Below are 18,618 nucleotides of genomic sequence, written 5' to 3'. Positions count from 1 at the left end.
GAAACTTACCAGGCAGAATGCCAGGGGCAGACGTTCCAGGCGTGTCACAGATGCTGTGGAGCCTGAAAATGCGGTGTACTTGGTGGGCCATGGAGATGGTGGGCGGGGGTCCCATAGTGCTATCAGTGCGGGGTGGAGGGCACGAGGGGGTGCAGGGGGGGAGCAGGAGCTGATGCTGGACACATGGCTGAGTCGGACCTTGCTGATCCGTGAGATGCCAAGGAGTGTGGGCTCAAGCCCGCAACTCCTCGCTCATCAGGTACCAGCCCCGCTGCTTCTCTCTGTAAGGCCTCTCCAGTCTGTCCTCCAATAGGATCTCACGAGGGACGGATCAGATGATCCAGGGAGAGCACCACGCACGGTGTCCAGCACGTAGTTAGCGTTAGTTTTTACTATTGACTATTTTGCCATGTAGGGCAAAAACACTACCTGCGAGTCACGTTAGAGTCCCAACAGAAGAGCAGTTGGGCGATGCCAACACACTAAGTATCAAGAAATTTATTTGGAAAAACTAAACATTCTTTCCCCTTCTCTCAGTCTGAGCAGCTGCTCATTAAAGGATTTTTTTTTAAACAAGATACAACTAACTGTTTGCAATGATTTTTTAGACGAGATCGGGTGCATTCAGGGTGGTATGGCTGTGGTGCAATGATTTTTTAAAAACCAAGGGTCAGAATAGGACAGGTGGGAAAGGTTGGGGCAATGAGTCCAGTGTATGATGTGGCCTTCTGTTTTTGTCCTTGGGCCACTCTATTATACCCATCTGGGGTAGATTTCATGGCACTGGCCATCTCTGCAGCAGCGTACCAGAAGGTGTATGTATGCCCCTGTTCTAAACTAAAATGGCAATTCTGCTGTTCACGGCAATGTTATCTGAAAAACCAGTGGCAATACAAGTTGATTTACAGGCCAGCAATCACATTTCGGAGCATTCATTACTCAAGGACTCCAATTCTCATTTCCCTTTATAATTTTAATTTACAAACCTTAGTCTAAATATAAGCCTGGCTGTATTAGTCAGGGTTCTCCAGAGAAACAGAACTGACAGGAGAGACACACACACACACACACACACATCTATACATATGAGGAGAGCTATTATAGGAATTGTCTTTCACAGCTATGGAAGCCTAGAAGTCCCACAACCTGCTGTCTGCAAGCTAGAGAACCAGGAGAGCGGGCGCTGTGATTCAGTCCAAGTCCAAAGGCTTAACTGTGTGTGTGTAGTGGGGCAAAGGGGGAGTTTAAGTCCTAGTCTGAGTTTTGAAAGCTGAGAACCAGGGGCAACAACGTCCAAGAAGAGAAGAGGGATGTCTCAGATCAAGCAGAGAGAGAACAGATTCACCCTTCCTCTGCATTTTTGTTCTATTCAGGCCCTCAATAGATTGGATGAGGCCTGCCCACACTGGGGAGGGCAATCTGCTTTACTCTGTCTAGTGACTCAAATGCCGATCTCTTTCGGAGACACCCTCACCGACACATCCGGAAATAATGCTTTACTAGCTGTTTGGACATCCCTTAGTCCAGTCAAGTTGACACATAAAATTACCCATCAGTTGTGTACATATTCTATGGCCATCACCGCCGGGCTTATCTTCACCTTCTCTTGAAATTCCTTAGATGTACATACACAGAACATTCTGGCAGAGACACGATTTTGAGGAAGGGACTGCAGCTGAGGTTATCCTGACAGTCAAAACGTACACAACATGCACTGAGAATTTCTGAGAACCTTGGCCCTCTCCTCCACGCCCTCCGTGTGGTCTGGCTGGTCCCATGCTGAAGCCGAGCCTGGCATTTTGCGAATCAAATGTGGTCCAAAGAAAATGACAGGGAGACATGGAGGCGAGCGTGGGAGTGAATAGGTGCTTGTCAGCCTATATATTTCTGTGGGTGGACACGCCTGTGATCTCAAGCATCATGTTCTCACGCACCCTCCTTTGCTGTCAGCACACTTCCTGACCACACGAAGAAAAACACAAACCCATCAATTTTAATAGATGCTCTGGCAGACTTGGGCCGTTCTCACAGTAGCTTGGGACCCTGGGTGTTTTTGCAGCTTTCAGCCATCATTCTGAACTGGGACGAGGTTGGGTTTAAGGGCAAAAATGCTGAAGACTGGCAGAATGATCTCAGGTACTGGATTCTGTGGTCAGAGAAGGGCAGCAGGAATTCACCTGGTGACCAGCGGCTCCTTCAAGCGTCAGAGGAGCAAGCAGGTGCTTCTGCCCGGCGTGTGAAGTCTAAGCCTGGCGCTGACCCACCCCAGGAATGAAAATTCAAACCCGGCCGCCGTTTGGTCTTCAGGATGAGTTTGCAGCTGTTTTCACGGTTTGCAGCAGCGGTGCAAGTAGAAGTAAGAAGTCTGTTCCCAGTGAGTGAACAGACCTTGACTGCTAAGAGGGACAGGAAGAGAATTTCGAAACATCTTACAGAAAAAACCTCCGCCTGGAAAGTCAAAATTGGGGGTGGGGTTTGCTAAGTGACACCACCAGGGGTTGGTTTATAGCAGAGCGACCAGATCGGCAGGCTGATGACTGTGGAGGTGTCACTGTCACCTGTAGTCCTATCCCTCTCTGTGAAGAGAGGCATTTCAATCCTGGGCCAATGAGTCATCAGAAAATGCTATTTCTCATTTCGGAAAAAAACACTCTAACCCAGTGGGATATTTCACTGTTAACTGTTCTCCTTATAAATATGGTGATGGTGGCAGGGGGGAACGCAGGCCCTTAGAAATTAAAGCCATATGGATACCATATTTAAAGAAAAAAACACAAAACACAACAACCCAGGCCGTTACATTATTGCTGACCATAGGAATTCAGTATTTATAATTTACATTCTTTCCCATACTTTGCTGTTTTTCAGAAGTGAAGAGCAGAGGTTTATGGCCTCGCCGGATCGTAAATCAGATTCCTGAGGGTAGAGGGAGCTGCTACGGGCAGGAGGAATTGCCCTCTGACAGTTTGCAGAGCGCACCAAAACATCAGGAAAAGAGCCCAAATGGAGAGATGGGACCCTGCTTCAAGGAGCGTGAGACACCAGTTATTCCTTCCACCGAGCGTGCAACCAGCTGAAATCACACCAAGGATCAACATCTGCAGTGGCCTGGAGGTTTGGCCATCGCTATAAAGCGAGCAGGGGAGGGGAGGCAAAGCCGTGGGCGCCCCCAGGGGCTCTTCATAAGCCATTTGTCGAGGCTGTCTGGGAGCAGGGCAGGGGGACAGATGGAGGCTCGGGTCCGGGAATGGGGCTGAAGACACGTGCCCAAGAATTAAGACAAGGAGCCCGGAGTCGGAGAAAGAGCACGAGCCTCTGGGTTGATCTGACGCCCCCTACTGGCTGTGTACTCTTGGGTCAAGTACTCAAGCCTCATGACCCAGGAAAACAGGGATTGACAGCAAACTCACAGGACTGAAGAACACACATACGTCACAGGGGTGTGTGTGTGTGTGGGGGGTGTCACAGGGACCCCCTTCCCCTGGAATTAGAAGTGCTGCTCTGGCACATGGCTCTCCAGCAAAGCCAGCTGAGTGCTACGGTGGCCACTAGGGAGACTCGAGGGAAGGAGGGGTTTCCAAGAGCCCCATCCAGAGGTCTCGCGAAGGATCCCAGTCCTTCAAATGCCTTTGGAAGATTTGTTAGCGGTGGCCCTAGTGAACGCATCCCCTTGCTCTTGGCCTGGATTTCACACAGTCTAAGAGAAGGTAGAGGATTCTCAACATTTTGAAACCTGGGGATCTTCATAAGCTTTTCCCAGGTTGCGTCCATAAAATACCTAATCAGCCCGTGAATATGTAGTTGGATCGATGAGACCGAGTCAGGCAAGTGGGAACAAGAAGGTTTACAGTCCAGATTTTCCAGTATGGATTGGAACATAAATCCTGTCTGCAATTTGACACTGTAATTAAGGCTATAATATATATACTTCAGACATGAGAATGCAATATTTTAGGTCTTTGGTCTCAGGTTTATCTACTTTTCTTTTAAAGGCAAACAAACCTTATTTCCTGTGTTGTAAAGCCACACGAGTCCCCTTTACTCAGCGTCCAGAAAAGGGGTACACGGGAACACTGGTATCTGAGGCCCTGGGGAGACCGTGGGGAGGCCAGGCACATCGGAGCAAACCTTCCTGCCATTTGGGGCATATGGGCGCCCACAACTTGCAGGCCCTTGGAGAACGTTTTCAGAGCATTCCAGTAACAAAACAAGCAAACAAAATGAACACGTGGGGCACAGGAGGTTCAAGCATGAGCCCAGAATGGCTAAGTAGGTTGGGTGGTTGGTAGCTGGGAAAGCAAAACTCTCAGGCAAATTCTATTTTCTGAATGATGTTTCTGTCCTCACTGGGTTTATGAGAAGGGGATGGAAGAAAGGTAATGTCAAGGTAGACAAAACTGCAGATGAATTTCTCAAAGGGATTAAAGGCGATCTTTAGTAAACATAGGTGACAAGGAAAATTTTACATTTCAGCATTCCCACACACTAAAAAAAAAAAAACCAAAAATATATACATCCAACTATTTTCCCCCTTCTTTGGTAGACATTAATAAATAATTCCTCTAAATTCACAGAAGACAGCAAAATAAAAAAGCTGTAGGTATTTATTGCATCAAAGGTAATACCAGAGTTAAATTAAAAAAATTTGTAACCTTCACCTGTGATAGTCCTAGCATCAGGTTTAGAATAAATTGTTATAAAGTGAAATGTTGTAAAAATCTATTATGGGCTAGCAACCAGACTCTGAAGCCCATTGGTCGTAGCCATTACTAATGCTGAAACTCACAAAGAACCAAATCTCAAATATAACCCTTGCAATGTACATGCACGATGAAGGCAAGAGATGCACCTGTAATGAAACACTGATGAACAGAAGTCTTGGTTCTCCTCACATCTTGATTTCAATCATAAAATTGGGAAATACATTGAGGATTTGCAATTACCTACCTGGGGGACACCTGGTTTTCATAGCAATAAGAACTCTGTAAGTGAAGCCCACCTGGTGAACATGCGGGTAACCCTACGCATAATTAAAAAAGCACAGAGCACACAAATTAATCCCCCCTGTTTAAAGTGCTCACTTCCTCTGGTTTCCAATGGTTAAATTTTTTCTTTTCCACCCTGCATTTAGCTCCCCCCGTAAGGGCCTGAGTAACTGCACTATTATCAACAAATAAGGCAACCCAAGGGTCCAATTCCACAAGGAGACCCCTGACAAAAAGAGGTATCACTTAGAGATGATGCAGAGCGGCTTCAGAGGGGAGACCAATAGGGCTGAACCTGATGTATTTGGTAAAGAATTTTATTTCTCCTAGGTGAGTACTTTACTCATGAGCTTACTACAGAAGCAGTCATGGTGAAAATAAGACTGGCATTTATAGGATGTCTTTTATCATCAAAATGCTTAAAACAGGTCAATGAAGTGTCCTAGCATTTCTATGGGAGCAGTTTGGCCAAGGCCTTTACAAATGGTGAAAACAGACACAAGAAAGGCAGGGAAAGGCCACGGAAAGACCAAGAATGACAAAAAAGAAAAAGTACTCAACACTCCATGCCATGCTACATACAGAGAAATATACGTAAAGAATCCTTCGCGTATTACGTCCTAAACAATGGTGCCTTTTAAGAGGGCAGTCTGTAAATGGCAAATGTGAGATCACTTGCAAACAAATCGTTTCTGATACTAAATGACAACTCTGATTAAAGAGATTAAAGGCGATCTTTAGTAAACATAGGTGACAAGGAAAATTTTACATTTCATCAATGTGAAGCCCATTTGCATAGAAATGAGTGGAAAAAGTAGACCAAACCCAGCAGCACAGTTTCCAGGAGGAAATGGCAGCCGTGGATCTGGCTGGTCAAGGAAAGCACTAGTTTTGGAAACGCTGTAGTCAAGAGCTCTTACTGAAAGGGAAAAAGAAAAGATTAAACTCAAAGAAAGGACACGGAAAGCAGCTGAGGACTTTCCCGGCCGTTCCGTACAAAGCCACTGAGGAGACTGTCTCACGTGCACTCTGCTCTCACGTGACCCAAGGAAATCCAAGTCATCGCAGGTGGGCGGGGGCCTCTCCTAGGCCGGCCTTGGAGAAGGAAACGTCTTCTTCAGCTGCACCCGGCTATTGATCAGAGGAGGGTTAAAGCACCAGAAAACGAACTTGGAGACACTCAGGAAGGTGGCCCAGCACGAGGACGTGGAGTTGAGGCCGACGACGTACACAATGTCCGTGATGCACAGACGTGCTCGGAGAAGCAAAACGAAACAAACTCACCTACTTTCAAAGTCAAACAAATTTTACATTGTGCCTCTGTTTAAGAAAGGCCTCTCTGATGGGTGATAAAAGAGTGCGGGGGTCTATGGGACAAGCACCTCTGCCTTTCTTCAGGACTATCACGGGAAGCATGGGGCCGCTGCTGGGACCCCAGGGCCGGCACAACCCGGCGCACCAGCCCGGTGACTGGCGTGACTGGCGACACTTCTCTGCTGGCAATGAGCACAGCAGGGGATCCTCGCTTTGCGTGACTCATTTAACCCCTTCACCCTGGGATTCTTTTGCAGGAAAAGAAAAACATGACACTTCTATGGGTAAAGACTTCCTTAAAGGGGGAAAAGACGTCGAAACCTTTGTGCTCTGTGAGATGAGGGAACAAAAGGGTTGCTTGCAGCAAGTTTATATCTGTAGGAAAATCAACTGGGTACCGGCCACTTGCTAGAGAAAAAAATCCAGCTTGGTTGATGTAACCATTACCCTAGTAAGAAAACAATGACTATCTTGTTCATTTCCTCTTGATCACTTGGGAAGGTTAGGAAAAGGGACATATGTGTCTGCAAGCCCTCTGAAGTACACATTTTCTTCTCTTTTCTTCTCACTACGTGAAACACATACACATTCTTATTATCCTAAAGTCACTTGAAAAATACGGTGATTGCTTACAAATAGTGGAAAATACCAATAAGAGGCAAAGAAACGAGCACTTTACAGAGACAGAATTTGATGGGCTTTAACGTGAACCGTTTTATTTAAAACAGGGATCCATCAGAGGTGGTGAACTATCAGGGTCAATGTTCTAGAGCATGGCACGGATGGATGAAAGGGAATACTCACCAGCACCTCACAGGGGACTAGAAGACAATGTCAGCAACACACCACGGAAGGAAAACAAACAAAATGGAAAAGGCACCTGGGGGGGAGGGGCTGCGGTGAGCACTGCCTCTCAGCAGGTCCACGCCTGTGCACTGTGGATAAGTCTGGACAAGCGACATTGGAAAGGGAACAAAAAGGCTCCGATCTGAAGCCCAGGATCCTACGTGGGTAGCTAACCTTTCCTCAGCCTGGTTTCCACCCACCGCTGTGTAGTTTCAGGTCCTAAAAAGGGGAGAAGGCTGCTAAAGTGTAACACAAGCTCTCCCCCCCTTTTTTTCTCTAGGAAAAAAAAGAGAAACCTCCCCCAATTCGACCTCAGAGGTGGCTTCTGAAGGCTTGTAAGCATCCTGACATAAAAAATAAGAAACAACAAAATAAAGGACAGGGAAGTGGCCTGGACTTAAACCAGTCAGTCAAACGGAAAGGCAGATTCAGAAAAATAAAACCTGGTGACCAGTCCGTCAGCCGTCTGGTTGGCGCCCTGCCTGAGTAAAGATGTTTAAACTGCATCCACAACACACGCACGCAAGCACAGAACTGCTTCTGGCAACTGAGTAAATAGCTACCCTCTCCTTTGAGCACGGTCCTGCTACCGGTGACCACGTGCCAAGTGCTGAAGTTACAAGAGACACCCAAGTGGCGAAATACCCCCAGCAGTGGTCTGCCCCGTGTGGCCGGGTCTGTGGGCAACAAGACTTACGCTCTCAAATAATGACCCCTCCCAGCCCCCACTCCTTCCCGTTCACGCTATGCGTTTCGACCTCCCCGCAGGGAGGTCCAGCCGATTCCGTCCCCTCCTGGTTTGAGGCACTCCCTGGAACATCTTTGATTAACCAGGGTCCTTCATTTCTTTCCAACTCCGTTGGTGACTTTTGACTTGGAATGTCGATTCCTTCTTCTGGAAGAATGGCTCTCGCTGTTGCCTGGATGCTTGGGTGGGCCATCTTCAGAACCTGGCCAAAGGAATCGGGACACACCGTCACCGTGGGCTGTGGGCTCCCGGCTCGGGGCTTCTGAAGCCTCTGATTCTGGTTCTCCCTGTCCGGGCCACCCCACCGCTCCTCCACTGGTCCTTGTGCGCCATCTAGTGGCCTCGTTAATGAATCAAGGCACAGAAGCCCCGGCACTGAGCTAGCACAGCTGGGGCCAGGGTGTGCAAGCCATGGCTCCACAAAGACAGGAGCGTCCTGAGGATGTTTACGTTCACACCGTAGGGCGGATCGTGGTCGTGGTGATGGGGACCAGAAGCGAGAGCACAAATAACATCGAAGCACAAAGGAGGGACAATGAAAACAAACCACACGGGTGTCGAGTCTACCTTAGCAATCAAAGGACACATCAACTAGGTGTCCACACCTTGACCTGCTACACACCATTGTTTCTAAATCCCTAAATGGGAATGGATTCTTGACTTGGCAAAAATCAAAGATATTACGTGCCCTCAATGGTTGGATCTGGAAGCCACCTTTACAAATCTGCTGCTCATGACAGGCAGCCCCGGAGCCATACACGGAAGATGCCACGTGCCCTCAAGCAGCTCACGGTCTGCAGGGACGGTGTCACCTGTCACGCTCTATCATTTGTGCGGGAGACGTCTACATTGGCTGAGTGCTGGGCAATCATCAGGCATCAGCCAGGTGGAGGGTGGAGCCAGGGCAGTGGTGGGGTGAGGGTGGGCATTCCGGGTAGGGGTGTGTAAGGCCTGGAAGGTCATCGGAACTTTCTGGCATTAGGCTGGCTCTGCCCTCGGGCTGAGAACATGGAAAATCTCTGGCTTAGCAGCTAAGCCAAAAGGTTCTCTGCTCCAGGGCTCAGATTTTTTTTTTTAAGCTGTCTGCCTTTCATTTAAATATATCTCTACCATTGCTTGTTTCTTTTAGTCTTTTCAGTGGAGAACCCGGAATTGCCATGGACTGATCTCTAGGATGGTTCTGAATAAGGGAGCCCAGGGGAACCCCTGTGCCTACCTCCATCAGCATTCCATACTAGGTTGCTGATTCAGGAGAAATCATCTCAGGGAGACCAGCACTCGGTAATGTTTTCCCCAGGGACAGCTGTGATGAGCTTCACCCCAAAAGAACTCAGGAGAGCAACTGCCTCAGCAGTGTTTTCCCCTCCCTTGTCCCCGCTTCTCTGAGCAATTCTGTGGGTTAAAATTCACGGTCTCTGACATTCAGTTCTCTTCCTTCAGTCAAGCCCACGATCAGCTCATAACTGACACGGAATTACTATCCAGCGGGTCATTGTTCTACGAGTCAAATTCTTTAAGATAACCAGGTGGCCCCAAATCTTTCCAAAATGCTCCTCGGAGAGAGGCCAGTGGGAGATCCCTGACTACACTGTTGAGATCCCCCTCATGCTGGCCTATCTCTTGAATGAACACGATTAAGTCGATCCACCTCTTCGGAAAGGTTTCTCCTCCTGGCACACAGCTCTTCCTGACGCTTTTCACTCACGGTGAAAGCCAAGAGGAGGAACATCCCCATCAGGATGCTTGAGACAGTGGGATCTTGTTACGTTTTCCTGTCTCAGAAAAGGCAGACCCACGTGGCACCTCTTCCTACGAAGCAAGTTTCTTGGGCAGAACCTGTGAGCACTTTGCATGTTTCTTAATAAGTAACAGGAGACACGCAATGAGTAGGTTTGAGACCCTTCAGGGCATATATTTATCAACATTCGGAAGATAAATACTGATGCTAAATCCCTTTACTGGGCCTTGGGAGGGAGAGGACCCAGGGGCGTTTTTAACAATGAGCAAGAGAGAGATACCTTTTGTACCTTTCCCGTGAGGCCAGGAGATGTCAGGGCTGTAGGTACCATCTTCACACTCTGAGTAGGTCTAGGGAGAGAAGCAGGCTTAGTGGTGGAATTTCAAGTGCTCCCGGGAGGAGGGAGACCAGCAAACAAGCGAGGCTGCTCAACCCTGGCCTCTCCCGGGCTGGGGATTCCCACCAGCAAGTGCAGGATCACCTCACGCTTATGCTCTCAGCTATAAGATCAAGGCTATATCCCAGGTGATGCAGATTACATCTTCTAGGAAGCGCCTTTAGCTCCTTAGACTAAAAGTATGAATGAAGGATGAAAGCTGTTATTTTTACTTAAAAATAATTACAGTTGGCAAGACTGCTACAGCATTTTAAGCCCACTCACATCTATCCTCTACCTTAATCTTCATCCACTATGAAGTGGGCAGGGCAGGAGCTTCCGGATGGGCGCCCCAGGCTGGGATACAGGTAGAGGCCTGGACAGAGTGAAAGACCTAGCTTTTCAAAAACTGCTCTGGGGCTTGCCATGCAATTAAAAAAAAAATATATATATATATATATATATATATATATATAAAAACAAATAATTAAGCTTTAACCCCCTTAAGAAATGAGGATAAAAGTCCTGACCTATTGAATAGGGCAGTCACACGTAAGGATGGCAACTGATAGGAAGTGAATTCTGAACTGGCTACGTTTCTAAAGCAGGGAGGCTGACACCCGGCTCTCACTGTGCCGTACATGCCACATCCTCACGTGCATGTGCTCTGGGCTAAAGCGCTAAGCAGGACGTGGTTCGTTTAAATAAAAGGCCATCTCCACCTTCCATTCTATACCTTTTCTCGGTGACCATAGTGCTCTGCATACCAAACCATGCCGTACAGACACAGGAAGGTAGTGAACGCCTGGAAGAGAAAAACAAGCACAAAACCATTTTATAAGTGAGGGTGCACCAAAAAATTCCACTTCCCGGAACTTCAGGGTTTCAATGGGAATTCATACACCATGGCTCGACGCATTTCTGCCTTCTCTCCCGGGATGCTGGTTACAGAATGGCTGGATGCGGCAGAGGTGAACCCCGGGGGGCAGCACCCCTAAAGCTTTCGGCAAGAAGAGTTCCGATGAGGCCACAGTTACCACTGTGACTCCACTGTCAGAGTGAAGATCATTTCTAGATGTGGGCTCAGGTGGGATGCATTTTCTGAACAGCTTTGCAGGTTCTGCCTAAGAGGACGGATAGGACTCTACACTGTATTTCTTTTCTTTCTTTTTGGCCTGATTTTCACAGCCTATCCTCTGCACCCTGCCGCCCATCACTGGAAAGAGTTAAAAGGACTTAGCTTGGGCTTCCCTGGTGGCGCAGTGTTTGAGAGTCCGCCCGCCGATGCAGGGGACACGGGTTCGTGCCCCGGTCCGGGAAGATCCCACATGTTGCGGAGCAGCTGGGCCCGTGAGCCATGGCCGCTGAGCCTGCGCGTCTGGAGCCTGTGCTCCACAGCAGGAGAGGCCACAACAGTGAGAGGCCCGCGTACCACAAAAAAAAAAAAAAAAAAAGGACTTAGCTTGTCAGCTTCTGAGGGGAAGAGGATTTCTGAATGAAAAAGCAGTTTCATTCAGTCTGGGGTCACAATGGTGCCGGAGGGCACTGAGGACACACGCCCACGTGTAGGTGGCAGACCCCAGCAGGACACTGCTGCCCTGGGCTTGGTGCTGCTTTTTAGTCTCAGTGGCCCGGCTCTGACCCCAGTTCTGGTTGCTTTTGTTTTTCTCAGTTAAGTAGATAGGAAACTAAAGCGAAAATAAAAATGTCTTGTGAGCCCTGGTGTGAAAAGAGAAGGGCGTGGTCCACGGGTACCCAGAGGCCAGGATCACCTCCGCTTCCCCCCATGTGTGCCCCACTGGCCCCCCTGCACCCTAAATTATACTCTAATTTAAGGAAAAAAATAGCACCTAAGAATCCAAAGTTTAAAAATGTGTCAAAAAACTACAAGTCGGGGAAAACTTCCTGGCTGTCTGGACTAAGCAGTGTGTTGGGCCCGGTCCTCCAGCCAGGCCTCCCCTTCCCCTCGCGACTGTAAGTGGATCACCAAAACCCAACCAAACCAAACTGCCCGTCCTGCCATGACATTTCTTCAGAATTCCTTGATTTAGGAACCCACTGACAGTGAATCCTCTTCAAGAATTCCTAACCTCCATCTCTTCCACTGCATTTCCTCTTGGGGACCTGTCACCTTGACCCAGTCATGGGAACAGTTGTGAAATCATGACGGACTCTTCCCTTCTTGAATAATTTTAATTCTTTCTAAGAATCATAACTTTAGATCTAGAGGCATTGCCTCAGAGATCGTTAATTTCAATTCCCCTCATTTCACAGCAGAGGAATGAAGGCTCAGAGGCGACTGCCTTCTCAAAGACACACGGCTAGAGTGTGGCAAGACTGAAGCCAGAACACAGGTTTCTTTATATCCCTGGATCACATTTCAGGGATGGCTATCGAGATAAATACTGATTTTATGTCTACACATCTTTATATCTCTACTGATCTGTCCACTCATCCATTCCTGGAGGAAGCAAAGCATCATGGGAAAAGCCAGTCCCATCCCATCCCTCTGCACAGCCCACAGCCTGGAGGGTAGAGCCAAGGCTGCAGGGAAGGCTGGGCTGTGCGTTCTCATCACCGCAGCTGTAGTCCAGCCCTGGCCCAGTTCCTCAGGTCAGTGACGTTCACTGACTGTCTGCTGGGCGCACAGAGTCACCTTAAGTCTCAAGAAAGAAGGGAGTCCAAGCGCTCCAGCTGGCCATTCTCCTTCTACATCAGTGAAGTGTGAATAGCGGCATGGTGGAGAGGTAACATGAAATATAAGAAGACCCACTAGTTCATTTTATATTAAATCCATATACAAACTGGTATAAATTAGGAATTTTTTTAAAAAAGCTCATATCCCCCCCCATCAAAAAATTAGGCAATGAATGAATATATTCAAATTATAGAATGAAAACTACTTCTAATCTTTAACATATTCCAGTACTTGTTCAGATTTCTAATATCCAACCACCATTAAATGTACGATTTTCACGGCATGGCAAGAGTGGGAAGACTAGAGCATCCGCAGTGTGTAAACCTATGTGTATGTCAGCTCCTTGACAAAGAGCAGAACAGGTCGGCCTAGGTTTCACAGGGAGGGCAGGGAGGACAGGTTCCACCTCCGTGGACAAGTCGGTGGCTGTGCGGTGGCGGGGGTGGGGGGTGGGGGCAGCGCCGCGCCGCTAGACCATGGGACCAGTCAGGGCTGGGCTGGCTGTCACTGTGCAACCCGCCCACCAGAGGGCAGGCGTGTGGGGCTCTTCCTCTTCGTCCCCCAGCTTCCTCCCTTCCCCTGGGAGGGCAGGCGGGCAGCTGGGGCTGCTCCAGCAGCAGACAGCTGAGCAGAGCTGGCTTTGCAGCAGGGCAGGCAAACACTGGCAGGTGCTGGGAGACAGATGCTTATCATCACGATCACCAGGCAAAGGGCCTGCCGCAGCTGCCAAGTTTACCACTTCACCTGGGTACAAGAGGCCCCTTTTATACACTTGTCCCAGGAGACAAAAGCGTGTAATTTATGGGTTTGCAATCACACCTGTGGAAATCTAGGCAAGTGCCCACTTAAAATGTCAAGGCCTGGATTTAAAATGACAGTTGTACGGATTTTGTTTAAATAAAAGGAAGAAAGAAAGAGAAACGTGAGGGCTGAGAGCCAAGGCAGCACCCCCCCCCCACCCCCGCCGGTGTGGCTTCCACGCTATGGTAAGGTGTGCTCAAATTCACCCAGACTGATCAGACAACTGGTGCGGGGGCAGCTTATTAACCAGCATCTGGGAGCTTTACTTCCACACTGATCTCAAATTCTGTGTACGTTCTCCTACCAGGCAAGGCGAATAATTGGGGGCTTTGTTTCTCTTAGTGTGGAGGCCTGGTGTAACTCAACGCTCTCTTACTCAATAATGTTTGCCTCACTCCTAAGATTGAGACCAATCTTGATCTCTAATAAAGGCCATGATTATAAAAATGTGCCAGGACCTTATTTCCACTCTTTTTCTCTAACTGGTAAATGTGCAAGGCAGTGGGGACCCCTAATCATCCCAGCCAAATGCCTCTTTTCAGGCCAGGTCCCCCTCCATGGCATTCATCACTGCTAACACCAACTGGGGGATTCTGCTTATCTTCAAAGTCCTCTTTCCTGTGGCTGTTTCTTGACCTTGGCCTGGCCTCTAAAATGTGGCTGCTCCCCAGACGCCATTCTCAGCCAGCTTCTCCTTCCCACACTATGTTCCCCGACTCTTACCGACCCAACCGTACCCTACACACAGGTGCCTCCCACCTCTTTCACCTCCAGCGCCGACCAAGTCTTTCCAGTGCTACTGGACAGACCAGAATTTCCAATGACACAAGACACCTTCACCTGTAAAATCTAAGAGTCCCTCAAACCTAACTCATCTCCTTTCGAGGGGCTTCTCTGATATCCTCCAACCTGTTACTAGCACCAAAAGCCACCAGTGGCACAAACAGGAAAGCCTGGAGTTGCCCTTCCCAGCTCTCAGAAGGGGACACCGTCTATCGAGTTGGGCTCTGTAGCTCTCAGATCCAGCCCTTTCTCTGCATCTTCAATGCCGCTGCCTTGGATAGGTTCTCACTGAGGTCCCTCCAACACCCTCAGGCTCAGCCCTTCTCCAATCCGCCCCCCCATACTCTCCCACCCTCCAGCTGCCCCGTGAGACAGTCTTTCCTCTGAAAAACCTTCGAATCTCCAACCAAGACACACAGAGCCCATCCTACGCAGACGACCCCCTCCGCCTCCAACTCGCTCTCCTTGCTCCCCAAACAGGTCGCCGTCCTCTTGTGACGCTGGCACGGGCACGGCTTCGAGTCTTTGGACGTGCTTGTCTCTCAACCTGCCTCTGTGTGTCCCGGTCTTTGTCCCTTGACCTCAGTCCTTTCTCCTCCCTGCGTGTGCCGAGTGTTTCCTGTGCTAGCGTCCGTGGGGACAAAAGGACAATGGAAACTTATTCTCTGTGAGCAGGAACTGCCATGTGGAGGAGACCGATATAAATACCCCAAGTTACATCACACTGGGGCTAGAACTAAAAGAAACACGTACCAAATGCGGCTGGTCCCCTGAGGAGGGGTCGTCTAGTCTGCCTCGCAGGTGAGAGCGTATTGCATGCAGGACACGGATTTAAGTTTGGTCTTGGCATTAAGATTCACCAGGTAGAGAACGCAGGGAAAAGCACGCAGATCGGGCAGAGGAAGCCTCCTGGGTGAAGGCAAGACGACTCTGGAAGGATGGTGGGTTGAGGTATCTAGGAATAGTTTGGCGGAGCCCGAGCACAGGGTACAGGTGGTGGGTGTGCTGAACGAGCCAGAGAATGACGGCCCTAAACACACAAGCAGGACTTCCTGTCTCAGCTGGTAGGTCAGCGGTGGGGATGCTGTTCCTTCTTGCTGTTTCTGTCTACACGGAGGGGGCTTCCCTGGTATAACACTCCTGCTTTCCCTCACCCCTCGCCCCTTCCCCAGGGAGGCGCGAGCATCTTAACGGACTAGGGAATAACAGACAAGGAAGCTGGGCGTCTCCCTTCTTTCCCTCTGGGTGCGAGGCCACCAGCGCAATGTGGGCGGCCTGCTTCCTGGGGCTGCAGAGGAAGCGTGTCTGCTTCTGGGGTTCACTAATCCGAAGCCCCTTGTTGGCACGCACCTGAAGCTGATACTGAAAAATGTGGACTCTCAGTAGTAAAGCTGCCGTTCTGCCTCCATAGCCTTCGTCCATCCTGACTATCTCTAATTGCTCTGAACCTGGTGGGGGGAAATGCTGTACTGTTAGGCCCTCTAGGCCCCAACGATAGGGAAAATGATTCTACGCAGGGCAAAGGGGTTCCGATCGGAATTATGGAAGATCACTCCGGCAGCAGTGTAGGGAATGGAGGTGAAGGGCAGGATGGAGAAAATGGGTGTCTAGAGGGCAGAGGCAGTGGGAACAGAGAGGAGGGGCTGGAGCTGGGCCACCCGGGTGAATGAATAGAGCCGGAGGGCTGACATGGGGGCTGACAGAGGAGAGGAAGCAGCCGCCTGGGTCTTAGGCTGGGGCACCTGAGGGATGGGGGAGCCGTTCACTGCGATCCTTTGTGATCCTGAGCACACATCACCTCCAGGAGCTTCACCCCAGCTTGTCTGCTGCTCTCTCTAGGGCTCCTCTAGCTCCGGGCACACACATCTTTCTTTTTGTTTTTTGCACACCTTTATTGGTGTATAATTGCTTTACAATGGTGTGGTAGTTTCTGCTTTATAAAAATGTGAATATAACAAAGTGTATCAGCTATACATATACATATGTCCCCATATCTCCTCCCTCTTGCATCTCCCTCCCTCCCACCCTCCCTATCCCACCCCTCTAGGTGGTCACAAAGCACCGAGCTGATCTCCCTGTGCTATGCTTCTGCTTCCCACTAGCTATCCATTTCACATTTGGTAGTGTATATATGTCCATGCCACTCTCTCACTTCATCCCAGCGTACCCTTTCCCCTCCCTGTGTCCTCAAGTCTGTTCTCTACGTCTGCCTCTTTATTCCGTCACTAGGTTCATCAGTACCGCTTTTTTAAATTCCACATATACGTGTTAGCATATGGTGTTTGTTTTTCTCTTTCTGACTTACCTCACTCTATATGACAGATTCTAGGTCCATCTACCTCACTACAACCCAAACATCTTTTATGATGTTTGCAATATAAGTAGTTTGCATGTGTAATTCCCACATGGACTTGGAGATCCTCCGAAGGGGGACACCTGTGGAGGGGGAGCAGGAAATCTCCAGCCAGACTATCTGGGTTTGAGTCCTGGCTCTGCCACACGCTACCTGTGTGACCTTAGGTAAGTGAGTGAACCTCTCTGCACCTTTATCTATAAAAGAGGGATAATAAAGTACCTCCCCTCAAAGTGTAAAGATCAAATATGCAATTCATGAAAAGTGCTTCAAACAGCGTCTGGCACCTAGTAAGCATGAATAAATCTTCACTATCACCTACCTGTGTGGCTCCAGCACCAGGGCAGCTCTAACAAGAACGTGGCAACATGACAGACTTATAAGGACTATGCTAAGTGATACAGAGACTGAGAAACGGGTCATGTCCTCAAAATAAGTTACTGTCACACAGACACCAAGGCAGATCAAAACTCACCAACGTAAGGAGGTATATGCTAAGTGTCTAATCAGTAAAACAGAGCAAAAGTCTCTAAAACTCAGAGAGAGACTGGAGGAGCCCCACCGGCTGGGTGACCAGAGATCGCTCCCTGGACACGCCCTTGGGGAGACCTTTCTGGCTGCTGATGCCCCAGGGGGAGGCCCACAGTGGGCTGTTGTGAGGAGGGCCTTTGGCCCACGTCCCAGGAGTCCCGCCTGCCTCAACCTCCCTGTGGTCCCAGTGGTGCCAGGTGAGGGCTGCACCCACACCTGCCCACCGCCATGGGTCACGCTACAATTCACAGAGCTGGGGTGCCCACGCCAGACAGAAATGTGAGGAGCGCATGGTGAGATCTCCTGGCCCATCTGACACACTGCCCCAACCAATCCTTATATCTAGTCACACTGCAACAGAAAAAATACTTCTGAGCGTTAATTCCGGAGCCTGAGTACAAAGGAGATCATTATTCCCTTTCATTGTTCAAGATAAAACAGGATAGAACAGGCTCAAGGTGCCCTGGCACAGTTAGGATTTCTAGCAAGTAACCCTAAAAATAGACACCACAAAAGGCAATAAGAAACACTTGAAAAATACAGAGTTTAGGGGCTTCCCTGGTGGTGCAGTGGTTGGGAGTCCACCTGCCGATGCAGGGGACGCGGGTTCGTGCCCCGGTCCGGGAAGATCCCACATGCCGCGGAGCGGCTGGGCCCGTGAGCCATGGCCGCTGAGCCTGCGCGTCCGGAGCCTGTGCTCCGCAGCGGGAGAGGCCACAACAGTGAGAGGCCCGCGTACCGCACACACAAAAAAAGAAATACAGAGTTTAGTTTTGCTCCCCGCCCCCACCAATTAGACCTGAATCTGATTAAGCCTCTGCATCCAGCTACCGATTTACAGAAAGTACAGAGGACAAAGAAATCTGTTCAGTCACAGTAAGGATGGAGTCAGTAAAACCAGACTGAGGGAAAAATCTAGAAGACAAAAGAGCTTGTTTCTTCAATGTAAAGGAGAGAGCTAGAGACAGAGGGAAAACTGTAGATTAAAAGAGACCTTTTATTAAAAGGCATGCCAACTGACTGCAATCAGTGGATGTTGATTCAAATCAACTGCTAAAAAATACAAAACGTAAGGAAACATCAGAAATGTGAACGTTGATTAGCTATTTGACAGTATGAAGGAATTAATTCTTTTCCAGGTGTGATAATGGTATGGTGGTTGCACCAACCAAAAAGCATTCTTATCTGCTTTAGAGATACGTCCTGAAATAGTAAAGTGGGTCTGCTTCAAAGTAACCCAGGGTTGGGGATAGTGAGTATGGAATATAAGGACATAAGACTGCCCATGGGTTGACAATTGTTGAAACGGGATGATGGGTGCATGAGGGGTGAGCGACCCCCTATCTACTTCCACGTATGTTTGAAATTTTCTATGATCATTAAAAAAAAAAGCCCGAGTTAATTTTCTGGACCAAGTAAGTAAAAGGGAAGAATCTTAAATGTAA

General features: G+C 49.0%; 1 protein-coding gene across 2 annotated transcripts in view; it reads right to left on the bottom strand.

Moving 5' to 3' along the window:
• Positions 1–6,924: 6,924 nt before the first annotated feature.
• Positions 6,925–18,618, bottom strand: part of PTDSS1 (phosphatidylserine synthase 1) — a 64,673-nt gene continuing 52,979 nt past the window's right edge. For both annotated transcript variants that reach the window (XM_082858697.1, XM_082858696.1), the window contains 3 exons: positions 10,744–10,812; positions 9,912–9,981; positions 6,925–8,095 (listed from right to left, as the gene is read on the bottom strand). In XM_082858697.1, the coding sequence (XP_082714823.1) occupies positions 7,986–8,095; positions 9,912–9,981; positions 10,744–10,812 (249 nt within the window). In that variant the 3' untranslated portion in view covers positions 6,925–7,985. The remainder of the gene's footprint in view (positions 8,096–9,911; positions 9,982–10,743; positions 10,813–18,618) is intronic.

The sequence above is a fragment of the Leucopleurus acutus genome (assembly GCF_964270905.1).
Source record: "Leucopleurus acutus genome assembly, chromosome: 17".
In the NCBI taxonomy this organism is placed as follows: Eukaryota; Metazoa; Chordata; class Mammalia; order Artiodactyla; family Delphinidae; genus Leucopleurus; species Leucopleurus acutus.
Note: the sequence above shows the minus strand (reverse complement) of the source record. Positions and strands in the feature narration are given on the sequence as shown.